This window comes from Egretta garzetta, unplaced genomic scaffold (genome assembly GCF_000687185.1).
Source record: "Egretta garzetta isolate BGI_Z169 unplaced genomic scaffold, ASM68718v1 scaffold20, whole genome shotgun sequence".
Classification (NCBI taxonomy): Eukaryota; Metazoa; Chordata; class Aves; order Pelecaniformes; family Ardeidae; genus Egretta; species Egretta garzetta.
In genome coordinates this window covers 651,656-678,699 of record NW_009258388.1, presented here as the reverse complement: position 1 = coordinate 678,699, position 27,044 = coordinate 651,656, and the positions used below count along the sequence as shown (strand labels likewise).

The 27,044-nt window shown below is 37.7% G+C and overlaps 1 protein-coding gene across 6 annotated transcripts in view; it reads left to right on the top strand.

The window, feature by feature from the left end:
• DLG2 (discs large MAGUK scaffold protein 2) overlaps nt 1–27,044 on the top strand; it is a 698,848-nt gene that overhangs the window by 351,714 nt on the left and 320,090 nt on the right. For all 6 annotated transcript variants that reach the window (XM_035897884.1, XM_035897901.1, XM_035897894.1 and 3 more), the window contains one exon: nt 6,757–6,926. In XM_035897884.1, the coding sequence (XP_035753777.1) occupies nt 6,757–6,926 (170 nt within the window). The remainder of the gene's footprint in view (nt 1–6,756; nt 6,927–27,044) is intronic.

Genomic DNA, 27,044 nt, shown 5'->3' with positions numbered 1-27,044 from the left:
CCCCCCCCCCCCCCATATTTTGTATCAAGTATTATTTTCAGCCAGTAACCATTTTATGAGATATTTGGAATTTCATTATAAAGCACATAAGTGTCAAATTTTGAGTTAGGGTTGGCGGGTACCTTCATCAGACATTTTCATAGCACTAGATCTTCTCTAGATTCCAGAAATAGACAGAAATTTTCTTCTACTGCTAACTTCTATCCCTTCATTTTTAATTTGGACATAGCAGTAGTTTTCTGCTACTTTACAATGTCAGAAAGGGGCCTGAGGGTATATGAATTTGTTACAGAAATTGGATCATGTGTCTAAGGATCATTATACCTAAAGAAACAGTATGCCCTATGGTACGTACATATCATTGGCATTTAGTTTTAGCTCTGTATTCTGTAATTGGAAAGACAGATCTGAAGACTGCTGTAGTGAATTTGAGATCCTTTATTTTTAATTCTTAGTTGAAATTTTAAAAAATAATGATTTATTCCTCTTTGAAAGAAATTATATGGGCCAGTACCAGTCATTACATTTTTTTATCCCTATATGCTGTAAATTGTCCTTACTATGGGATAGAAAGAAAGTGTGCGTATAGAATGAAAAAAAAAACCTAGGGGGGAGAGAGTCAGTCTTCTCTAACTAATGGAGTAGACTGATTCTCCTGGTGTCAGATAATGTATTTATATTATTATTCACTGATTTCTTGAAGGATAATATTCAGTCCTTTCAGCTTGTCACCTATAATCTTGTGTTCCTGCTTAAAGTGCCGTGTTCTTGTAACTTCTTGACAAAACCAAGCATCAACCCTTTTATTGGGAAACTTTGGTTAAAAACGTTGAACAAAGCAGGAACGAAGAAACTAATTGAAAGTTTAGTGCTTCTCTCTCTTATTTATGTTGTCTACCTGATAACCTCCATACTAATACACTGAGGTATATATATCCACCTGATATATTTCATAGTTTTGCACTGATTCTCCCTTAATAATGGCATTTTGACCTTGATTTCTAAGCTTCAATTAAGAATAAATAAAGTCCATAACAATTTAAACTTTTCTGAGAAGGCAGCTAAAAAGAAATTAGTTTTGCTTAGAAATAATCAATTAACGTTGGCCATTCTGCAACAGAAAGTGTGGTAACCGTATTTGTGAGAAGCAGGGCTGTCCCGTTTAATAGCTTGCCAATTAGTCTGGAGGTGTCTGGATGATAACTAAGACCTGTGGATTACGGCAGCTTTTAGTGTCATGACATTGTCCCATGGAGCACAGATCTTTCCCTTGTTCTTGAGTCCATGGTTGGTCCCAACTCCTTTATGGAGCTGCTAATGCATCTTGGCAGGACCATTCTTGAGTCCATGGTTGGTCCCAACTCCTTTATGAAGCTGCAAGGGGGCTAATGCATCTTGGCAGGACCACTTGGTCTTCCAGGGCTCTTTGCTGCTGTACTAGGCAGCTCTGTGCTTCTCATCAGGGCACCATATTGCAGAGAACAAGTGAACAGAATGATCATTACCAGTTTGTGCTGGTTTTGGCTAGGAGAGACTTAGTTTTCTTCACAGTAGCTGGTATGGGGCTACATTTTGGATTTGTGCTGGAAACAGTGTTGATAACACAGGGATGTTTTTGTTATTGCTGAGCAGGGCTGACACAGAGTCAAGGCCTTTTCTGCTCCTCACCCCACCCCACCAGCGAGTAGCCTGCAGGTGCACAAGAGGGAACACAGCTGGGACAGCTGACCCCAACTGACCAAAGGGATATCCCAGACCATATGATGTCATCCAGCATATAAAGCTGGGGGAAGAAGAAGGAAGAGGGGACATTCAGAGTTAAGGAATTTTGTCTTCCCAAGTCACCGTTAACGTGTGATGGAGCCCTGCTTTCCAGGAGATGGCTGAGCACCTGCCTGCCCATGGGAAGCAGCGAATGAATCCCTTGTTTTGCTTTGCTTGCGTGTGCGGGTTTTGCTTTCCCTATTAAACTGTCTTTACCTCAACCCACGAGTTTTCTCACTTTTACTCTTCTGATTCTCTCCCCCATCCCACTGAGGGGGAAGTGAGTGAGCAGCTGGGTGGTGTTTAGCTCTTGGCTGGGGTTAAACCATGACACAGTTGTAGCTTACTATATTTCTAATAAGTGCCTAAGGCTTGTACTCGTATTATTTACTTATGCCTTGACTGAAGCAGTTATCAGCTTTTCAAGGATGTCTGTACAGTTTCTTGAAAACAGTAAACATGAAACTCAGATGAAGGTAGTCAGGTTTAGAACAAACTTGGAATAAGCCCTTAAAGAATGGTATTTTTCCTCAATTAATCCAATCCTTTATTTGCTTTGAAGATAGCAACAACTATTGGTAAACCTCTGCGTCCCTGACCTTCCTCCTTAATAGCAAAATCTCTCCCATATTTCTTCTATCAGTTGTAACTGCCATGGTATGATTATAGCATGTGTTCTGTATTCTACAATCCAGGGTCCTTCATATCTGAATTATTCTACAAAAGTCTTTTGGAATATATCCATTTTGTTAAAGTATTTAGATGAGCCAGTGAGCCATAGGAAGAGCTGCCTAACTCATTTTAACCCGGCTGTTACCTTCATGGGTGATTCTACGGACTTGAATAAATTTAAGTATACGCATAATACTAAGTCCCCATTTGAGTATTTTGGCTAAAACAGAAATAGGATTACTTATACCTCAAAAATTAATCACATATCTGCTGTGCTGAACTAAGATATGTAGTCCCTCTTTTACCAAGGTAACAATAGTGTGAACATTGCTTTTAGGCTTATGTTCTTTTAAAATATGGTTAGAACATCTTTTCATCGGCTGTTTTTTGGTTGGGTTTTTTTGGTTTTTTTTTTCAGCGGGGCACATGCAGTTTCCAAAATGCTTCTAATCACATGTTGCTTTTCATTGGAACATGAGTAAATTTAGTCAAGAACTCTGTGAACCTGTACCATCATCAGATGCTGAGTTTATATTCTTAAATCTTAGCAATTTAAGTTCTGTGTCTTAAGAATAATTTTTAAGAGTTCTTTTTGTGTAGAATTAGAGAAAATAGAACTTCCTCTAGTTTCTTAATTTATGCATAAGTCATTAGCCATAGCTTAGAATACAACTTCCTTTTCTGCTTTCTCTTTCATTGGAACTTTTTACAAATCATTAGAAATTTTTGCAATTTTTTTCAATCTTAAAAAATAACTATGAATAGACCTTACTCAAAGAAGTATATGGTGTTAAGATTTACAAGTCAAATTGTAATAATTTAAAAATGCTGAGACTGTTAGATAAAGGCTTTAATATTAAAAATATATATTTATGGTGTCTCATCGTGGAAACAAAGAAAGTCTTCCTGGAAAAATTTTCCCCTTCCTAGATTTTTTGTGTTGAATTACTGTAGGTATTGGTGAAACTATAGGGATTTGTCTTCTTGGATTTATGTATTCCTATCTTGGATTACAAGGCAGATCTTCTCCTTGGCACAGGTCTGAAACTGTGCCTGAAACTGACTTCTATATATAGTGTATACCCACCTACAGGCCTTGGGAAGGTTTTGAGATAACTGAAGAAAGGAATCCATGTATCAACTGGCATATACTTTTGCCATATAACTGTCACATGAATATCTCAATGAAGCCAGGAAAACATATTTGAGAACTGTTTGCAGGGACGAAATAATTTTGCCCCCAAGTGGTAAGACCATCCACTTGATCATCTGAAAGGATTTTCTTAAATTGGATCTACTGACTTTTTTGCTATTATTATTTTATGTTTATATTGTTGTGGCATTTATATATAGGTCACTAAAAAAGCAGAGATCTTGCAGAGTAGGAACTGTATTATAAAAGTTTAAATAGAAGGGAAAAGTATCCCAAGCACACTCTAATAATAACAACTATGCCAAGTATTGGCCCTGAAAACCTTCTCCATAGATTTAAGGAGAAAAATACAACATTACAGTCTGTGTGTTGAGATGTTGCTTCAGCTTTCTTGGTTTATTCTCTTCTCTGAAATTCTCTCATTTTTTAATGAATAATGATTATTTTTTTTTTATATCTTCCAAGTGCTCTATTTTTCTAAATTAAAAAAAAAAACAAAACCAAAACCAAAACCAAAAAAAGATTCTGGAATTTCTAGGTTAGTAATAATCACAGAATCATTTAGCCATTATGGTTAATGTTAGTCATCTCACCAGCTTATGTCATTTATTTCATTGCACCATGGACCTGCTGTTTTGAAGGCCTGATTATTCTCAAAGAATATTTGTAGATCATTGTGTTCTGTAGATCTAGTATGGGTCAGCATGCCCTCCAAAAAACTGTGTTAAAGCCCAAAGATCTCTACAGACACATACATATGTGCACACTATTATGCATGTACATGTATGTTCCTGAATATTGTATTTCTTTTATTTATGAAAACTAAAAAACTCATCTCTCTGAGAGGGAGAAAAAAAGCCTGCAGGTTCAGCACGGTATCGCTGGATATCTAGCACTGGATGTGATCATCAGAGCAGACTGGATGGGATAATTGTTGTCCTGCCACTTCTGCACTGAAAAAGTTTGTATTTGTATGCAAAGTATTTCTATGACTGGATCAGCTTGGTATTCTCATTCTTGTGTTCATCCTGCACTGGTACTATTAATCTGTGCATATTTTATTAAAGATAGTCTTACATTTTTTAAGTAGATAACTCTAAAAGGCCAAATTTTAGTCACTGAAGTGAGATTTCTGTTGAAGTGTAAATGTCCTTTTCCAAAGGGTCTTGCTTCTTCAGTAAATGGAGGTGTGTGGTTTACTGATTTTGGTGAGTTAATTCCATGTTGTTTATTGACTTTCTCCAAAAGACATGCTTTTTGCCTTAACAGAAGACATCACAGAGCCTTTATGAGAGGTCTTAGGTAGATAGGTCTAGTAATATCAATATTTAGCAATGCAGGGCACAGGGTATATGAAAACAAAATAAATGTAATCCTTCTTTTTAGTGTTTTTATAATATTTTCCCAACTTTTGATCTTCATAACCATCTAGTGGTTAGGAACTTGTAGTTTGTTCATTAAGCGTGGTATAGCCACATGTATTTTAGATATGATAGCAATAAGAGTCATAAATTTGACAAGAATCATAGATATAATGATAATGATAGAAAAACTGGAAGCTTAGACACTATTACTGTCTTTCTGAGTGGGAAGCACTAGCAGGATGTAATCATGATTTATTTAAAAGAATAAAGCAATTTGTATTAGAGCACTTATTAATTTGACAGCCAAGCCACACAATTAAATTTGCGAAGTTAATACTTCTGGCATTGAAGGAAAGCAGCACACTCAACCGCTGGATGAAAACTGGAAACTGCAATACAGTGCATTTTATCAGAGGGCAGAGGAAAAGTATCAATTTTGTGACCTTTCCAAGTTCTAGAAGTTGTCAGATAAAGGCTGCCTTTCCCCTCTAAATGTTATTCCAAAAGGCTGATAACAGAGAAAGTCTTTGGTTGCAAATAGTTGTGGTCTTTTTGTTGGTTTGGTTTGGTTTTTTTAAACAAAAACAACAGCACAAGAACAATAAAATTCCATCCTAAATTCTCAGAGTTCAGATAAACTTTTGGTAAAGCTTCATTCTCCCTTCATGGGCTAAGACTCCTGAGCAATACCCAGCCCGTGTTCTTTTGCTGTAAAAAGTAACATTTGATGCTTGATCGTTATGTATAGAAACATAGCGGAAATGGGAACATTTTTAGCAACTCATCTTTTCTTCACTGATTGTCCTTTCAGACAAGCAGAACACATTCATTTACATATGCCTTTTTCTTGTGTACCCAAAATACTTAGAGGCATCTCATAATAAATGTAATTCCCATAAGAACAATATTCTCAATTCATCTAGTTCTTTGGAATTTGCTCTTCTCACTTACCCTCATTTACAAAGAAAGGATGGCCCAGTAGTTAAGCGATTAGCCTGCTGCTTTGGAGATGGGTTTTAATGTTCTCAAGGTGTAGATTTCCTTTCCAACTTGAACAACCCTATCAGATAAGGAGAATAGTACTCCATCTAACCAGGACATTTTGAGGGTGAATATATTAGTTCATCTTCAGATATTGTAGTAAATGTCCAAAGTAAGAATATGAGGGAATTTTGTTAATCTTCTATGAAAAATATATGCTATTACCACACAGCAGGTCTTGGAGTCTACAGGCAGTGGTGAAAATATAAACAATGAAATTTACTCAAACTATTTAGCATGAAATTAAGTTGTCTGGTTTTTGTAGGACAGCATTTTTACTTTGACAACTTAGAAATTTTTGGCTCTGATGAAGAAATATGAGAGATTTAAGGAGGTACTTGAACCATTACTGGTCTCTCTGTGTTAAATTAAATCCACTGATTTCCTTAAGAGCAACTGTATTAGTAATAGCACACAGCAGCAATGTTGTGACTCGATTATATTGCTTAGTAAAAAGTGTTTTAATGAAGTCCATAAAGACAAGTCATTTATTACTCATTTCTATCACTCTGTGAATCCAACCCCAATTTGTGAAGGAGGATGGCAGGTGTAGGTGATAAGGTAGACTTTAGTTTGAATCAGGTATCTTTTGGAGGGACGGTGTTCTGTTTCTGTCTCATTGCTGATGAGGCATATTGCATTAAATCTGGCAGGCTTCCCAATGAGGTGTTCTTCATCTTACAGCACCATTGACAAAACTTGGTTCGGTCCAAAATAACAGGTGAAGCATTTAGTATCTATGGTTCTTTGTTTTTCTCGTAGGGTCAATGATTGCATCTTGCGAGTGAATGAGGTTGACGTGTCAGAAGTCTCACACAGCAAAGCCGTGGAGGCCCTAAAAGAGGCTGGTTCCATAGTAAGATTGTACGTTCGTCGAAGGAGACCTATTCTGGAGACCGTGGTAGAGATCAAGTTGTTCAAAGGACCTAAAGGTAAATATAAAAATGAGAAGACATCCATTTTAAACTTGATGCTTAACCTCTCTTGTAGCTCAAATGGCATCTGACTTTGTTGACTTGCTAACTGGTTGACCTGTCAAATACAGAAATGCAGTTAATTTACTCTGGTAGAACTTGAATTCATGGTTGCATGTCTCATCCTGAAATATAAAGGAATTCAAGGAGTTGTGGTTTGTTTGATTTGATGTTTTCTGTAGACATGGCTCGTTACCTCTTGAAGAAATGCAAGATGCAGGGATATCATGCTTTACATTGGCAGCACATATACTGGTGTTGTCAAATACAGAGTTCCTGAATTCTCCCTTTTTTCAGAAGGCTTTATGATTATCCAACTTATCCTTTCTACTTTCTTATTGATGGTTTCTTCTACAGTTATCTCTGGAATAAGAAGAATACTAACTTACCCAGATACCTAGAAGAACTTTATTTTATCCTTCAACACGGAAGTCTAGCATGAAACCTTCACTAGTCTAAATCAGCTTTATGACTTCCAGCAGAACCCTCTGGTTACAGAAAAAAAACCAAACCAAAAAACCCAAATTCCTTTCTAGAACCTTTAATACAAATTCTGAATATTATATTTTTGCCTTCCCTTTTGCAAAAAGGTTTTATTTGCAGAACTCTTATTTTTTTAAAACATTTCATTTTACTGTTTTTCCTGCCTGAAATTTCCCTCTGGCTACTGTATTTTTCTTCATAGCTAATTTCTGGGCAAAGAAAATGGATATTTTCACAGTATATGAAAAAAGAATGAACAGCAGTAGATTTTTGGATCCATAATAATTATTTCATAAGCAAGTCTAATTAATGGTATATACGTGAAATGAAGAAATTTGCATGTCTTTTAATATATGCCATGCACACGAAATTATTCTATCTGTTTCATCTACAATGAATAACCTGTAGCTTTCTCAGTGGTTTGTCTTAAATCTCATCTCATGTGAATATTACAGTATGCTTCTACAGAGCTTTTAATGCCAATAATGGAGGTTATTTGTTTCCAATAGGCTTGGAATTGTTGAAATTATCCATTCATATTAAGCAAAGGTAGTGTGCTGTTTTCAATATTACACTTCTGTGTATATCATGGTTATTTGACACAAAAGTAAATTCATCATCTTCTACTCTTGGCAAAGAGTAAGATACATTTAAACATGCATCTGAGGTTAACCCCCCCCCCAAAAGTCTGGGTTCTCGTGGTCAATTACAATGTTAAATTGACTTTCTAATCGAACAGCATCTCTAATGGGATTTTGTACGTGTATGAACTCAGAATAGTAGTGCAGGCAGCAGTGTTTTTAAAGCTTTGGAATTAAACTAAGTATGTGATATGATAGTCATTTTGAGTAACCTCAGGCTAAAGAAACCAAAATTAACGTATCCTTTCAGATTTTGATGAAATTGTAAAAATTGTTTGCCAGGACCAAATTTTTGCTGCATTGTGGAAATGGACATCATTATCTAATAACATTTTTGCATAATTGTTTGTTTTGCTTGTATGCCTGAAACTATTTATTTTTATATTTATTTTCATAAAAGAGAGTGGATACTATAAAGGTGTCTTTTATGACAAGCTAAAGAATCTTTGCTGCTTAGTGCTACAAACATCAATTCTGTAGTTATATTTTTCTATGAACTTTATGACAGATATGTGCTATAAATAGTGAATTTTATTGTTAAGCTGAATATCTCTTTAAAATTTTCACTTCAATATTATAGAAATAAGTTAACTGGAAACTTGGATGAAAAAAAAAAAAAGCTGATGGACCAGTTTTTTCAAAAGCCAGGGTTTTTATCTTTATAATTTAGGCAGTAAGGAAGCATATCCTTGTATGCTTTCTATATGCCACAGATGAGAAAAGCAGAATAAAGAAAACAGGTTATAGACTGGTTGGAAATCTTATCAATAGTAGTTATAATATCTGTAGCAGTATTACTTTGAATTTTTCAAAATCTTCCATGAAAAATAAACTGTTGAGAGGCATCAAACTCCTGGCAGAAGTTGTGAATAAAACCTGCGAACCTTGGCTGTAGGTCTCAGTGCCGGTCACTCATGTGACGCTTGCCTACTCACATTTCAGGTGATTTATCTGCCAACTGCTCTTTCACACCATTACTATAAAGTGCAAGAACTTAATATTTACGTACATAGTGTTTCTTACTTCTCAGAGTGACATTGGGATGTCCAGAGCAGGACCTGAAAATCATCAGGCAGTTCCCACACCATTTCTTCCTTCCCCCTCACAAAGTGAATAAAGTTAATCTGTTTTTTAGACAAGAAGGCAGTTCCGTACTAAACTTGGAGTAGCAAATATCTTTTCAGTGGCTTCTTTTCCTGTCTCTGTCTGTCAGTATATAACCCAATATATAACTCGGCATATATTGAGTTCATTCCGCACTGCATTGAGAATTTACCACATGAAAGCAAGTCTTGGCTACCATGTAAACTCAGAGATCGCTAGCTTGCCTGTGTGTGTGTTGTGATTTAACCCTGGCTGGCAACTCAGCCCCACCCAGCCACTTGTTCAATCCCCCCACAGTGGGATGGGGGAAAGAATCAGAAAAGTAAAAGTGAGAAAGCTCATAGGTTGAGATAAAGACAGTTTAATAGAGAAAGCAAAAGCCATACATGCAAGCAAAGCAAAGCAAGGAATTCAATCACCACTTCCCATGGGCAGGCAGGTGCTCAGCCATCCCCAGGAAAGCAGGGCTCCATCACGTGTAACGGTGACTTGGGAAGACAAACGCCATCACTCCAAACGTCTCCCCCTCTTTCTTCTTCTTCCCCAGCTTTATATGCTGAGCATGACGCCATAAGGTCTGGGATATCCCTTTGGCCAGTTGTGGTCAGCTGTCCTGGCTGTGCCCCCTCCCAGCTTCCTGTGCCCCTGGCAGAGCAGGGGAAGCTGAAAAAGTCCTTGACTGGTGTAAGCCCTGCTCAGCAACAACTGAACCATCAGGGTGTTATCAACATTCTTCTAGTACTAAAATCCAAACCACAGCGCTGTGCCAGCTACTAGGAAGGAAATTAACTCCCAGCTGAAACCAGGACAGTGTGTGTAGTAGATCTTATGTTCCAGCACTTGAAGGTGATAAAGAAGGAAATTTGCAAGACTTTTTATATAAATATTCTTTTAATTTCATCTGAGGTATTCAGGGCTTTTACAAGCTATAATTCCATAAAAGTTAGATTTTTTTTTAAAATGGATATTAATTTTTCTAGCTAGCAACCCCCGTATAAAAGACATAGGTTAATTTTGCAAATCTGTTTTGAACTTCAGAAGTGAGATTTGCATTGTGTAGCAATGGCTTTGGGCACGTGGCAGGGGAAAGTTTATGATCAGTGTGCTGCCAGGTGGTGCCTTCTGAATGCAGATCCCGAGTGATTGCTCCTGATGATTTACGAAGAGCTGTCCTAGCATCATACGTGCTAAAAGGCCACGTAACTCTTTTAACTTGACTTTTTTGGGAGAAGAAGTAAACAAAGACAAAAATGAATTGCGTGGTAGAAAAATCAAGGTTTCAAACAGAACTGCAGCTGGGCAGGTATTTAAAGCTGTGCATTCATCAGTTTTGCGGATTGATTGATAGTATTGGCTGATGTCTATAGTCTGTGTCTTGGAGGTAGTTGCTAACTGTGATCATTGCAGGGTTTTCCTCTCTTTCCCGTACTCAGGAGACTGTCTTTGGTATGCCTCTTGCATGTCTCTCCGGCCAGACATACAATTTTAGTGATTCACGCTCTGGATTTGCGTAGCATTTAGTCGCAAGCAGTAGGTGTTTTATTTCAGCCACTCTCAGGACTCTGCAGGTTTTAGCAGCCAGTCCTTGCAGTAGCTGAGGGCTGTAACAGAGGGAGGGTGTGCAATGGAGCTTTCTTATCGAAAATCAATAGGATTTAGACACCGCCGAAAATCCTGTCCTTCAGTAATATGCTTTTCTTGCTCCGTATTGAAACATAACAAGACTAACGGTAATGAGAATGGATTGCATGCACGGCAGCATTTGTTCCAGGGGAGCGAACATGGCGACATTTGAAACAAAACAATTTAATCGTAGTGTTTGGCTTTGTAATATAACTTGTGTATTAGCTTCCTATAAGACCCTGCAAAGAACTGTGTATGAGCAGTGAATTACAAATTTCAGTCACTATCCAGAGATGACAGAGCTCAAACCCATTCGATTGCATTTGACTGGAGGATTTTAAACCAAAGGAATTCCACTGTCCTCTGGGATTTTCATGCTGTCCTATCACACTGCTAATCTACCTTTTACTAAAACCAGAAGTATTGAGTGGTGTGCTTGATGTAAGATTGGTTATAGAAATTAAACCTGTTTTAAAAAAAAATAAATAATTTTTTAAAGAATCAGGCAGAAAAGTGGATTTCTACCATTGTAGAAAATTTCTGGCAGTCAGAAACTTAGGCAAACACAGAGGTTGTGTAATATTTTACCTACCAATACCTAACTGATAATTTAAGCTCTGATATGACATACCAGAAGAAAAAAAAAAGCAGAAAGTAATGATTCCAGTAACTACAGCAGCGTTGGATCACATAATAAACTTCTGACCTCAATTCTATAAGAAATGTGATATCTTAAAAGACAACACAGCTGCAGAAATGAACTTTAGGGTATGTGAAGCAGAACAGCTGAATACCAGGGAACTCGAGAGGAGAAATGACAGACTTAAAAACACCCAAAAAAGGAACAATATAAAGGAAAGCTGATTCTGCCATCTGGATATTCTGGTGGCTTGAGTATAAAGTTATAAAGAAACAGAATAAATTTCCCACACCCTTCATGATAATTCAGTAGTAAATATCTCTGCCATGTTTGCACTGCATCGCATCCTTGCAGTGATGGCTAGAAAAGGCTGGGGGCAGCTCAGCAGCTATTTCTCTTTTCTGCAGTCTCTAAGCACGCTTTTTTCCCATTCCTGGTGAATTCAGACAGCAATAAATTTTGATCAGGCTGACCCCACCCAGCTTTGGGCACTTAACAAAATATGTTTCAGGGCACTTATTCCTCTACTCTTTCCTGCCCTCAGAATTAGGGCCATATCAGGACTTTTCATTTAATCCATTCGGAGTGTATTATGTTTGGGGGCTCTGAATTAGAAATTAATGCATCTGTTAAGCATTGTTCAGCCCAATTCTCCATCCCTCTCTGGATGGCTGTCCTCCTTATCTTAATTTGCCTCTTAATCAGCAAAGACTAAGCTCCTAAACTGGACATCTCAATAAAATACTCAAAAATAAGATGGGATGAATAAAAAGGGCATAATACACATTTATTGTTTTAATTATGTATATCCAGCTAAATGTTAGATGAAGTCATTGGGCATAACCAGTTCCAGAGTTTCCATTTCATTGTTTTCTGTGCTGGCCCAAAGTGACTATGCAGCACGTGGTAAATGTCCTTTTCACATAACTATTTGTTTTATTCTTGATGACACTGAATAAAGTCACTGGGTAGTAATAAAGCTTTCTTACTATACTAAGAAAAGAACCAGTATGTTTTAAGTAGTATATTTTTTGACCCATTGATTTGTTATGGAAGTTTCTTGAGAAGATGCAGAGATTTTCACCATCAATATAAGGTATGATTTCACTGTAGATTTACCTTGAATTGTTACTGAAATGTTCTCTACTCCATTAGTGTCTACAGTTTCATGGAAGTTCATGCTTCTGTTTCATAGAAGTTGACATATTTTAGTTTGGATTGATGACCTTATTGGAAAAATCTTGTGTTCTCTTACATAGATAGCATCCCAGCTGGAGTGACAACTGAAATAGTCAGAAAACTACAGTAGAACTACGTGTATTTTAAAATGTCTGCTAAAAAATTGTTCAACTCACAACGGCAAAATAGAAGGGGGTTTTAACTTTTACAAGTTCTGCACCCAGTAAGGAAAGGAGAAATCTTATCATTTTATCTACTAAAGCAAAGCCAAAGGTTACCTTTTTATCTCAGGTAATAGCTACAGCACTTAAAATGAAAGAGGGAGCTTTTGCAAAAAGAGAACCCAAATTATGTCTTTCCCAATTTCAGAGTACTCTGAGAGCTTTCAGATCTTGCTGCTTGATAACTGATTGCAAGTCCTTGCTTCAGACTGATGATGATACATTTTTTTTTTATTAATATAGCTATCACTTCTACTACTCTACTGGCCTATTTTCTTTAATTTAAGGCACACTAAATATTGTCTTTAGCATTTGTGGAGAGGGGGTTTTATGAAAAAATAGGCGAAGTTTTGTTAATTTATGATCATTTGAAACCTTCAAAACATTTTTTATTTCACACTAAGAAATATTCCAAAGTTCTTTCAAGGAAATTGTTTTTTCACAGTTTGAACAGAACCCGAAACCTTTTCTTATGGTCTTTTAAGAATTTCAGTCTTATGATCTCATCAGCTGTGAATTTACTTCTGCTTTGCAGTCTTCTCCTTCTGTACCGTGAGCTTTTTTGTGAGTCCTGATCTAAAACACAGCAAAATGGGGAAACTTTAAAAAGAGAGCTATAGAAAAAAGAGGAAGCAGACAAACTTTTGCAAACCGAGATTTAACAAACTATTTAGATTCTCAACTCTAATTAAAGTGCTTCACTTCATATTACTGTAACACACTATCATTTACTACAGGTATAAATAGAAAACCACCACAACTGAAACTAAAAGACCACTCTTTGCTTGAGGGGATTCACATTTCATCCAATTAGCAGGAAGTGCTCTGTCAAGCACAAATACATAATTTTCCAATTTTAAGATAGTGATTCAAAACCATAATTTCTAAGTTAACATCACTAAAAGGCCTGACTTCCCTGCAGGCTAGGATCGTCTAATGTAAGAATATGTGAGTATCTGCGTAGTTTATCACATGAAAGCTGTATTCTCTTGAAACTCATAAAATTAGAAAGCTCTGTGATAGTGCTATAAAAGCCTTTGCTGTCTTTCAAAAATATTTTGACATATTAGTGTTGCCAGTGCCTGATGGAGAAAAAGTGGTAGGTTGTATCTGCACCTTCATATTTCACAGACTGAGGATCTCGTTCTTTAATTTAAGTGATGATATCTGCATACAGCTGCTATTATCCTGTTCTGCTTTATGGCACAAATAAAATATTAAATGTATTATCTGCTTTTGGTCACTACAAACTTGCCATCTCATTTGTATATATTACCACATATGAAATATTTCTTAAAAAACATTCATTCTGTAGAGTGGTTCCTTCCATTCCTGAAGAAAAGTAGTGCTTATTTATTGTAATCTCACATAGTAATAATTACTGTTATTAGAGTAGCACTTCAGTTCTACTATTTCAGCTTTGGTTACCATCTTTTTGTCTTCAGTGGAGAAAGAAACCTGCCATGGGTTTTGTTACAGCTGCACTTAAATGGCAGGAGACGGTGGTATCAAAATGTTTTCACATCAGACCAAATTCAATCATCTCTGGAGCTAAGTAGTCAATCCATAGAGTAATGATTTTCCAGATCAACAAGGATAATTTCAAATGGAACTCAAAAGCCAACCATCTGGTTGGTTGTCTCACCTAAAACTAGAGCTATCTTGCGAGTTGCAGGATTTCACTTGTTTGGAGTCTTAGATTTTCATGATCATTCTGACTTCCCACTTTTGTGTTTCACTGTCATTTTTTATTAGCAATAAAGGAATAAATAAAATTACTTGGAAGACTGTGCAGCAATTTCATATACATAATCTGTTTGTTTTGTTTTGTTTTTCCCTCAAAACCATTCAGTTCTTAAGAACTCTCCAAGCAGTTCTAACAATCCTGGGTTAATATGCAAAATGAACATCTAATCTCATAGTAGATTTTAAGTATCAGTTTCCAAAAATCATTCACAAAGAGTGAGATTTCTACTGAAATGAACAGTACTTGCTGTAGCTCCATCATGCTAACTATTTCTGAAGTGGTGCAACGGCAATTTCAAAGTGCAATGCTGTATTTTAATAGCCAATTGAGATGGCTATAAAAATCCAGCATTGCACATTAAGATCATTACCAATTGCTTCAGCAATACTTACTGATGAGGCAGCTTCAGCAGAACACGATTCATCTTAACGAACTGTGGCTGCAACAGAGCAAAAGCAGCAGCACAGGGAAAGATGCGCAGGTAGGCTTGGATGCCAAAAAGCTTAAGATTTTGTTTCAAGAAAAATGAGCTTTGGCTAGCTTCTTTTTGTCTCCAGTGGAGAAAGAAAGTAAATCTGTCATCCTGTTTGTTACAATTGCAGTTAAATGGCAGAAGATGGTGGTATGAAATTGTTGTCACGTCAGACCAAATTCAACCATCTTTAGAGCTAAGTAGACCATTGACATTTCAATTGACAAAATCTTCTGTGCTTGTCCTTTCTGAAATAGGTAGGAATTTTGTATTATTATCCAGTTGCCTAGATAGTTTCATCAGCTCCGACTAGGGACAGCAAGTGTACCAGCATGACCTTGGTTTTTATCATTCTCTGTCATAAGTTGTCAATCTTTTTGCTGTGGTCAAAGTTATTTCTGTGGCTTTTGCTGAGAATCAAGAGCAGTTAGCATGACTTGCTAGATTCCCTCTATTACTGTTCTTGTCACCTTGGCAGGTTTAACTCTGTAAGCTCTCACTGGAAATTTGAGGGGAGGAAGATGTCTACTTCCTCTACCCATACAGAGAGAAAGGGCTTTTAATTTCTGCGCTCAGGTGTTGGATAAGTAATGGATGTATCTCCAGGTTTGGCTCATATGGCTTGTTTCTGGGTGAGAATAAAGCAGACCATTTAAAAATTCTGTGTTTGATTTATCCTGTCATTGTGGAAATGCTTCAAAGGAAGTTGCTTATTAAATGGATTTCCCAGCTACATAATTATCTCCGGAGCACTGCTGAAAAGTTTCTTGGAACATCTTTTTGTCTTGGGCGTATATGGAAAACTCTGATGTCTGTGCTTTGGGATGCTATTTGGCACTGCTGCCTTTTTCTCTGTGTCATTTTTTAAAATCCCAAGGACTTGTGTCCACAACTAAGTGCTTTTTATTTTTTGGTTACACAAATTCCCAATGAATCTTGGCCAACTTCTTTTCCAATTCTAAATTTTTCTCCTGACCAAATGTAATGTAATTACACTAAGTCTCATAATTTTGCCATTATTAGCATGCCTTTGTACTCCTTTTTTCCTTTACCTTATAAATTTCTGGGTCAGGGAATGGTTTCATCATTTCCCTCCCCATTCTAGAGTGCTGTGTAAGAATTAAAAGGGGAGTTACAGAAGTTCCCTTTCATTACGTTTGCCATTGCTGTTTTCCGCAGGCCAACTTAAGAGAGGGAGGAGATGCAGCAGACAGTGTAGCAGAATGTTGTCGCATCAGTATTTCCAGATAGATACACAATAAATCAAAAGCTGAGGAAGGAGAATGGCGTCATTTGCTAAACTACTGGGCTGGGTGTGGAAAGAACTCCTTCTGTAAACAGGCGGCCAATATCTTTTTTCTGTTTTCTTAGTGGAGGAGTGAGAATTTTCTAGGGAGTGGCAGTTTTCTTGGCCTTGTGTTCCTTGTTCTAAATTCCTCAGGTAAGTTTTAGAGAATGACTATGCTTGATCTTTCACCACTTTAATAAATAAACAATTATATGACAGCAATCGCTGTGAGCCTGATGTGACATCCTGATGCACCAGAAGATGTATTAAGCCTTCAGCGTCCTGTGTGGAATACAGTCATTGACACGACATCTGTCACTTGCAACTACGTAGTCTGAAAATCCTTGTATTTGCTTCTTTGCAAAGCTTCATCCTTTTTTGAATATAAAGCCAAATGTGCAAATTAACCAGGTGAAATTACAGAGCGGTGATTTCATCCTTTATTGTTCAGTTAATTATCTATGTAGCAAGTTCTGTCTTTCTGATAGTTTTTTAGATGTCCAGATCTTTCTCAAGAAATCTGCTGTCTGGAAGACAACACACATCAGCATAATATTGCAGTGCCATGAAAAACACCTTTAAAAGAATAAATTGTATTTAATTAAATTTTTATAGCTTTGAGAACACTAGCTATTAATTTCACTTGTGTTCTTGTCTCATATTTTTCTGTAATCCTAAGCACAGGCAGACAGTATTTTAAGTCTTCTGAGAAAGGCATTAGAGGTTCTGATCATTGTGGAGTGACAAAGCTGGGTGAAGCTTTAAAGGTTCAGGTGATATGGTAAATAAAATGTCAGTCTGCAGCCTATTCAAAAAAATATTCTAGAGTGTCAATATTATTCTTTTGTTTCCACTAGTTGAAAAAAAAGGAAGAAGCTACATTAAAGCATCTCTGAACATCTGAAGGGAATAGCTGGCTTAGTCAGAAGCCAGACACCAAAGTGATTAATTGGAAATAGTCATTCATCTGTTTCCAGTACTATATCCTAGTCCTTTCTGCAGGTCTGTCATCCTCATTTTGCTTTCAGTATTCTGAATTCTAGCTAAAATTGTAGTTAATCTTAGTGAGAATAAAAGAAAGAATGCAACTTGGGTTCTTTTTACGTGACAGCTAAAAGTGGTAACTAGATCTTAACACTTGGCAAAAAGAAATTTCCCTATAGTACTTTATCTTTAACTTACCATTTGCTATTTTTGACCATTTGTTCAACAGTTTTGAAAAACTGCTTTTCCTTCATCACATAGGGGTTTTTTGTTTTGTTTCTTTAAATATTATATTAGTAATTCCTAGAAATGGCAGTCTTTTGTTTGGATCTGAGATGGAAGAAGATCCTTTGTCATTTGCCATGAAACAAATGGTCTGTGCAAATGACCATACTTCCAGTTGTGCCATCTTAAGATATGAGACCAAGAAGTCCAGACTCTGGGACTCCAGCGCACAACATTCTAGTACTGCATAGAATCACAGAGTCATAGAATGTTTGGGGTTGGAAGGGACCTTTAGAGGTCATCTAGTCCAACCCCTAAAGGTTGTGTCGCATCAGTGACATGTACAACAGAAGTGGATTTGGACATGTAGCAAAGGTTCCTATATTGCTAACTCAGCGAGCTCAAGCTTCTTGCAGAAGCCAAAGACCTGTGCTCCCAGACACATAGACAGCTGCTCTTCAACTCTTCTTCTTTCAAGTGGGCAGTGAAGAGAGAGCGTATCACTTCTTTTGCTTTGCTTGTAGAGACTCATTTAAGACCTTTTCATTCAGAAATTCTGCCACTTGGGACAATGGCAAGGAGATATGTTTTTCTCAATAAAAAGCATTTGGTGTGCTTGGTAGATTAAAAAAAAAAATCCTGTGACCTCTTCAGGGTACATTTTGGATGACTTTATATGAGGAAAGCAAGGAGACAGCTTAATGCTTATGTCTTTAGTGTCTCATTTCTGAGACAAATGCAACCCTGAAAGCTTAAAAAAGCAAATTATATCTGTGGAGGGAGCCTTCTGTGAAACCAGGAACACTAGCTACTGTATCCAAAACATTCCAAGAGCACAAAGCTCTGTTCATTACCTGGGATGCTGGCTTCTGAATTTTGAGTAGTGATTTATGTGAACAAATAAGAGGCCTGCTCCTGGATTCTTTAGAACCAATTTTGTCCAATCATTATCTTTGACAGGAAGAAACAGTTGCAAAGCAGGACCTTGGAGCTGAATGAAATGTAAAAAAGGATATAATGACATAAAAAGTCTTTGGGATATGATAAAAGATACATTGCATAAGCTAAAGGAACAATATCCTCAAGGCATGCTTGACATTTTTATTTTGGAAAGTAATATTTGCAAATAAGGGCATAATAGACTTTTTTTCCCCTAAACTGTGCTCTGGTTTTTCTGTTTGTTTTGTTTCTTATACAAAACAGTGTATAGGGTGTACTATGAAATTAATAGAAAGACACACTAGCCACTCCAACAAACAGAGAGACATGAAATGATGAAACATAAAATTACAGCAAATAATTTAATAAAGTTGTTTAGCGTAGGCATATTTGCATTTTATATACTGTAATTGAAAAATGAACTCAATGTAAATGGTAGGTCAGGAATGAATCTTATCCATAGTCAGTAGGTCAGATGTATATAATTTCTAAATTCTAATGATTATCAAATGCCATAGCCAAATTTTCTGAAAGTTATTTTTAAATAACATTTTAAAATTCTGTTACAGCAAATCACATCCCCCCCATAATGCAGTGAAAATAATTGTAGTTGAGAGATGTACTTTGTAGTTACAGAGAGCTGTCAAGATGATAGGTGCTTTCGAGGCAAGATATAAAAAATGTCTACCTTTTTGCTGGCATCAGTTTACAAAGAAAGGTCATCTGTGATAAAGTTGCCATCATGATTAAAACCAGCAACAGTGGGACAAGACCTCAGCCTCAAACAAAGAACGAACAGGCCTGGAAGCACTTAAAGAAGTTTTTAGATATTTTAGATATTTTTACACTTGCATGTCCTGATAGTCTTGATCCCAGACCACCAAAACTTAGCGGATGAAATCAGAGTAGTGACAATGGTTGGGTTTGAACACCTGTATGGAGAAGATAAAGTGAAAAACTGTAAAGGGTAAGCAGAAAACTCACCTTCATTGAAGTGAACAAGAGGAGTCAAGGGACTATAAAGCCATCAGTTTGCTTTCAGAACCCCAGAAGACACCATGTGCTGGGAGGGTTTAACACTGAAAGTGGTCCAAAAAAACCCAAAGGTGTTATTCAGCAGGGACAACTGCAAGGTGTTTTCAGCAGAAATAGTCAAATAATCTACTAGATAGTGCTTAACAGACAACTGTCAGGAAAAGACTCCTGTAGAAGAGTATCTAGAACTTAACTGTAGCATTTTGTCTTTTATACATCATGCTGTGATGAAACTTTCAAATACCATATTGGGATTTATAAATTGAGGTATGGTTTAGAAGACCTATGAGCAATCCTTTCATCCTTCACAGGTAAAGCTTTGAGCTTTCCATTTCAAGAAGGGTGTATGCCAGCTGGAGGGACTCCAGGGGAAAGCGGTAAAAATGATCAGAGATTTAAAGAGCCTATCCTACATGTAAAGAATGAGTGATCTGAAGTCATTTATCTGAAATACCAAAGACTTAGAGGGGGGTTATGGGCCCCTGATAACAATCTCCTTCCCTTGCGGCATGTCTTTGAAGAGTGAGTTTGCTCTGTGTGCCCTCTAGGGAAGGTGTGGAACAAACATTAATAGGCAGATTATGATAAACAAGATTTGGACTGGATTTAGGACAAGTGAGGATTGTGATGCGATAGATTCTCAGGCAGGTCACCAAGTTTGTACCATGGGAAATATCTGGGTGCGCCAGACAGCCATTTGACAGCCGTGATGCAACTATAGTTGGTTCTGCCTCAGGTCGAGAAGATAGAGTAAATGATCCATTGAGTTTCATCCAGCCCCAAGATTCAGTGATCATAACAAAATTTTGTCATTTCACTTCAGTATGAAGACAAACAGTAGACATAAGGCTATTTAAATCCTGCACCTGCAGGATTTAATGAAGAGGGTGTCTTCTAGACAAAACCACAAACATTTCCTTTGCTTGTCCTCAAAAGTAATATAGTATTTTTGATCTCCCTCTTTTTTGCTTTAGTTGTGGCTAGGAGGGATAAACATTTTTAGAAAAGAAACTTCTCCACAGGTGAAAATATTAATGAATACTAAAACAGATAAACTGCTGTCTCAGTCTGCATTTGTTTACTCACATCCAGCTAGGATTCCTCTGGATTTTCAACTTTTCTGTTGCTCAAGCCAGGATCATGCTCCTTAGGAATAAATTAGTCAGATGCATGGCTGGTTCTTCACCAAAGACTGTTGTCACGGCAGGTTTCAGTATTTGGAGGTTTGTCAAGACTCCTTTGCTTTGGACTGCGCTAAGGCTTTTAATGCGAAGTCTCGACTTCATATAAAAACCTTTTGTCCAGCTCTAAGCAGAGCTGGGTTTCTTTACACCTAAAATCAGTCTTGCAGGCTTTGGGTTCTACATTTGTGGATCTCATTGGCATGAATCTTTTCATCCAAATAGCTACCTAAAAAGTTCCAAGGCGTGACCCAGAAGTGGTCTGGGAATAAATCAACACATTAGTACATTCATTCTTTCTCCCAGGGTTTGACTATTCATTAGGACTTCTGTGTACATGCTTCCCAGAGACTGAGACCTACATCCTACCCCTGCCGTAGCTGATGGAAAGGCCGTGTTAATACCCCTATTAGATAGAACCCCTCAAGAAACTAATAGCAGGGTCTTCTGTTATACTGTATCTCATGAAATGCCCAAATGAAAAATATCAGGGAAACTCTTTCTCAGAGAAAATCTGTAGTGTAATTCAGGCTGAAGCAATCACATTTTAGTGTTATACGCTGAGTCTCAACACTGCTAAGCCCAGGCTCTTAGAAAATCTTTCATGGTCTGGGACCACACTGAAAAAGTCTGTATTTCTGAATGCAGATTTCAAATAGGAGTTCATTTTATCTTTCTAGTCATGTATACTAGAGTACCATTCCCTTAGCAAATATTTAGCATGATTTCTGAGAAACCATAGACTCATAGAATAGGTTGGGTTGGAAGGGACTCCTAGAGGTCACCTAGTCCAACCCCCACTGCAATGAGCAGGGACATCTTCAACTTGATCAGGTTGCTCACAGCCCCATCCAACCTGGCATCAAAGGTTTCCAGGGATGGGGCATCTACCAGCTCTCTGGGCAACCTGTGCCTGTGTTTCAACACCCTCATCATAAAAAATTTCTTCCTTGTGTCTAGTCTGAATCAAGTTTAAAACTATCAGCCCTTGTCCTGTTGCTGCAGGCCCTACTAAACAGTCTGTGCTCATCTTTCTTATAAAGTCACAAGTGTCTGATTTACTCAGTTTACTCTGTGAGAGCACAGGGTGCTTCTCACTTGCAAATAAAACATTTTTGTTTCACTTTGTTTCTTAGAGTATTGCAAGAAAGCACCATCAGTAAACTGAACTAAGGGAGCAAAGTACAGTTTCAGGGTGGCAAAAAGAGTCAAAGCAAAGTGCAATGACTTATGAATCCATTATCAGAGTGTCTTCACCTTATTACTACAGTTCAGTAAGCACCATCTCTTTTCTTTCTCTGTATAATTTATATACTTGTAAACTTTTAACATCAGAGCTCTGTAAATCACTTTACATAAAAAACAAATTTACTTGTAAATGTATGTCGTGATTTCTCTCTGTATTTTTTTAGAAAGGAAGTAACTGAATGGGTGACAGATTATTTATGGGTTGATTGCAAATAGATAAGAGGCTACAAGATGAACTTTGATTTCATTTTGTATTTTCAAGCTTCAAAATAATTGGCAGAGAGCTTTTCAAGAAAGTATCTGTTCAGCTTTGCAACAGGGATAAGAAGATAACACAAAATTCCCCTCATCAGATGGAGGACGAACAAAAGAAACTGATGAGTCTCTCCCTGATATTTATGGTTGTTAAACAGATCCCAAACTGACAGACTGCTCCTTCTGTCTCCATTTTAGTGGTGAAAAATTATTAAATATTTATCTAGAAGAGCCGTCCAACTTGGAAAGCAGTGACCCAGCCGTACTCAGTTAAAGATATATCACCTAATGTTATACAAAGCAAATAACATTTGTTCATGAATTAGAATAGTTATCTCCCGTGTCAAATCTGTAGGTTTTAAGAATTAATCTTGATCAGAAAAAAAATGGCAGGAAAAGCACAGCTTTACATAGTACCATGACCTACAAAAATTAACATCTCATCAAAAAGTAATAACTACTTTAGAAGACATCTTGGTGTGCACATCTACAGGAACAAATGCTTTTCATTTATATTATTAGGAGGTGAAATAACTTGTGCTGCACTCAGTAATTACAGTAATTTGTGCAGAAAATTATGTAGGTACTACTTGTTAATGACAGACAAACTATGATCGACTGTCAGCGTAAATTTGGTTCCTATGCCTGAAACAACCGGTGTACTTTGTGCATGGAAAGTGAACGTATTTCAGCATGTGAACCCAAGTTAATATCTAATGTAAAACAGCAGCAGGTTCTTTGGATCTTCTCAGTGCAGTCATTCCAGGTTTCAGTATCTGCCTGCTTGTCTCAGCACTGCAGAGGAGCCACGGCATGTTATTTTTGTTCCTTTGATCAAAAGTTACGTGTCGGAATTTATGTGGCACCAGGAATTAAACAGAGTCAAGTGAAATTTAAGACCATGAGTAGTGGGTGAAATGGGAAAAAAAAATCAAGTTTTTATCTGAACTGACTGATGAAGAGAGGAGATAGTCAGGGAAAGCGTACTTCTCATGGTTTGCACCAGTGAGATCGAGCTCTGCCATGCTGATCCCATTTCCATATACTGCTCTTCAAAATGAAAATGTTAGAGAGATGATTGATTATTGGTTACTAATTAAGGGAAAATGGCATTTTTAAACAGGAGACGCAGTTAAAATAAATATAGGTATAAGAGCATATTTATGGTAATGAGGCTAGTTGCCTTAAAAACTTGTGTTAGGAGAAAAAAATGGGACAGTAGAGATAATTTGGTTTCTCACTGCTTTCAACCCATGTGCATAGCTACTCTCTGAATTAAACATTCTCACAAGGCAGCCAAAGGTGGTTAAATCCAATTCTCTCAAGCCCAGCAATTCTCTTGAAAGGGTGAGTTAAAGGTTTGGTATTTGATTCTCTAACCAGGAGAGGTTCAGAGTACCAGTGTATCTGCCATAGGAAAAATTGGAGAAATACCAAATAAGCATTATTATTACACTGTTTTCTTCTGCCATAGCAATGTCAGATTTGTCTTAGCTCTCAGGAGCTTTACAAACATATGACAACTAACGTATCTTTCTCTCTCTTAAGCTTAGGAGATCAGTTTTGTTGTTACCTTTCCTCCCAGCAGGGCTTGTGTTCTAAAGACATATTTTTACTGAATTTTTTTCAGGTGCATTGCTAGCCTAAATAGCCATTTCTGTCCTACTCACTTCAGCTACTTGCTCCTGCCCCTGCATCTTTCCTTCTTGCCACATCCCCCAAAGTTGAGTTTGCTGAGTAGCAGTGATAATGTTGCACTCTTCTTCTAAGAGTCACAACTCTATAATAAAGTGTCTTCTACAAAACCATGCTGCCAGCAAAGAGGACATCTGAACCCAACACCATCCTCAGCTGCTGGCTGTTACTGCTGCCATCTCTGTAGATGCTGGTAAATATACACCTGGTCTGGGATTCATACTAGTTTGGTTTGGTTTTCATGCCATTTTCAGCTTGCCAGTCCATTTGGCTAGAAAATCTTCATTGCTAATACAAAGCAGGCAGCGGGAAAGTGTGGCCAAAGCAGGGCAGAGAGCATAGTTATCTCTTTTGGCAGTAGTGAGATCAGAATAGGACAATCTTAAAAATGTACCCCACAACCCCTCACCTGTATCTTTGCTGCTAGTTAGGACAACTGGCTCCTTAGAATAATTGAATCATGGAATGGTTTTGGGACCTCCCTGGCTAGCCAGGACTGCTGATAAATGATGGAAAGTGGCTTGGCAAACACTTCTGTCAGCTCCCTCAGGACTCTTGGGTGGATTCCATTTGGCCCTGTAGACTTGTGTGTGTCTAAGTGGTGTAGCAGGTCTCTAACTGTTTTCCTTTGGATTATGGGGCTTCATCCTGCTCCCTGTCCCTGTCTTCCAGCTCAGGGGCCTGGGTACCCCAAGAACAACTGGTTTGACTATTAAAGACTGAGGCAAAGAAGGCATTAAGTACCTCAGCCTTTTTCTCATCCTTTGTCTTGAATGGGGGAAGTTTCCCCCCACATCCAATAAAGGAAGGAGATTCTCCTTAGACTTCCTTTTTTTGCTAATGTATTAATAGAAACTTTTTTTATTGTCTTTCATGACAGTAGCCACATTAAGTTCTAGTTGAGCTTCGGGCCTCCTAATTTTCCCCCTGTGTAACCTCACAACATCCATGTAGTCCTCCTGAGTTGCCTGCCCCTTCTTCCAAAGGTCAACTCTCCTTTTTTTCTGAGTTCCAGCCAAAGTTCTCTGTTCAGCCAGGCCAGTCTTCTTCCCTGCCAGCTCATCTTTCAGCACAGGGGGACAGCCTGGTCCTGCACCTTTAAGACATTCTTCCTGAACAATGCCCAGCCTTCCAGGACTCCTTTGCCCTTCAGGACTGCCTCCCAAGGGACTCTGTCAACCAGGCTCCTAAACAGACTAAAGTCTGCCCACTGGAAGTCCAAGGTGGCAGTTCTGATAACCGCCTCTTTACTTCTCCAAGAATCGGACCCTCTATCATTTCATGATGGCTATGCCCAAGATGGCCTCCAACCATCACGTCACCCACCATTCCTTCTCTGTTCACAAACAACAGATCCAGCAGAACACCTTCCCTACTTGGTTCCCTCACCATCTGTGTCAGGAAGTTGTCTTCCACACGCTCCGGGAGCCTCCTAGACTGTTTCCTCTCTTCTGTATTGTATTTCCAGCAGACCTCTGGTAAGTTGAAGTCCCCCACTCAAACAAGGGATAGTGATTGTGAGACTTCTCCCAGTGGTTCATAGAATATCTCATCTGCCTCTTCATCCTGGTTGGGTCCTGGTCTATAACAGACTCCCACCATGATATCTCTGAGAAGGGAAAAGACATTTCAAGAAATCAAATTGTTAAGCAGTTAATTCTGTTCCTAAGTGGCAGATCTTGGATTTATCTACTTTACATCACTAATCTTCACTTTTTTAAAAACATAACTTGACTGGTTTTAACATGAAAAGTTTAAACTTAGTGTATCATGCACCTTTTCCTAAAATAGCTGAACTGCTTGCTCTTGGAGTGTCAGTATATGTCAAAAATGAAATAACTTTAACTTTCTTGGACTTATGCTAGTAAAATTATGACAGTGTGATTTTAATATCATTTTCAGTGTACATGAATCCTCATTAATGCTTTAAAAATCAGCTTATTGTGAATAATTAGGAGTACTGCCTTCTCTTTTCAAGACAAATTTTAAACTATTCTTGAGAATCCTTGTGCACTTAGGCCACTGCTCATTTTCTGTGTTTCCTGGGAAATTTATTCCTAATTAATTTGAATAAATGTAAAAATATAGAATAAACACAACTTTTAATGAGGCTCTAAGTGTATTTTCCTAGCTTGTTGTTTCCTTTCTTTTCAACTACATCTGAAGGGAACTACATCTGAAAGTCTCTTTAGGGATAAATATATGCAGGCAAAAAATGTATAATGGGAAAAACATTTAACTGCAAAACTGAATAGAAAAGAAAGGATTGTCTTCATTTACATGTTAGAGAATTTTTTTACAAATTTCTACAAATTGCAGTGTAATTTAACAAGATGTGTTTTCAAGGCTTTATTAAAGATTACAGAAAGATTAGGTTTACTGTTATGATAATGTAAAACCAATGCTTCATCTACTGTACCTACAGCACAGTTGTTTTTAAACATGCACTCACTGCCTTGCAGGTATGTTAACATTTGCATCATAATCTCACTTTTCCATCATCTCTTCTCTGGCTAGAAATGTAAACAATTTTTTTAAGCTGAGGAATATAACCCTGTGTCCTCAGAACAAATTCCTTCCTTTCTTGTTGTAACCCAATAGATTCAACGGCAATGTTTGATTTTGGTGCCCAGAAGAATGAAAAAGCAGTTGGGAATGAGTTGTTGTTTAAATTTGCTTCTGAAGCCAGAGCGGAGTAACTCAGCAAAAAAGTCCCTGAAATATCCAGAAGACTTTTTTCCATATTCTGGACTCTTCTGCATTTCTGTGGGTCTCAGATGATGTTGATGAATCCCTTGTGTCCAAAGAAAAGCTTTAACACATGGCATTCCCCTATTTCCAGCAGAAGAGCAAGCTCAGAGAAAGCAATGTTAGGCAGGGAGCTTTCTGGGACATCCCCACACATGGTTGTTTTGGAACAGGTAGCAGCGTGGTAGCCAAATTTTAAAATTAGGTATGCTTCCTAATGGTATGGCTAAGCAGTTTGTAAAATTTGAAGAGGAGACTGCAAACCTGCTTAGGTATTCTCCATCAAAGGCAGGGAAATCAGCCCACTATCACTGCCTACCGGGTCACCGGCCAGCAGCGGCTGGCGCCGCCCCCTGGGTGCGCGCTGG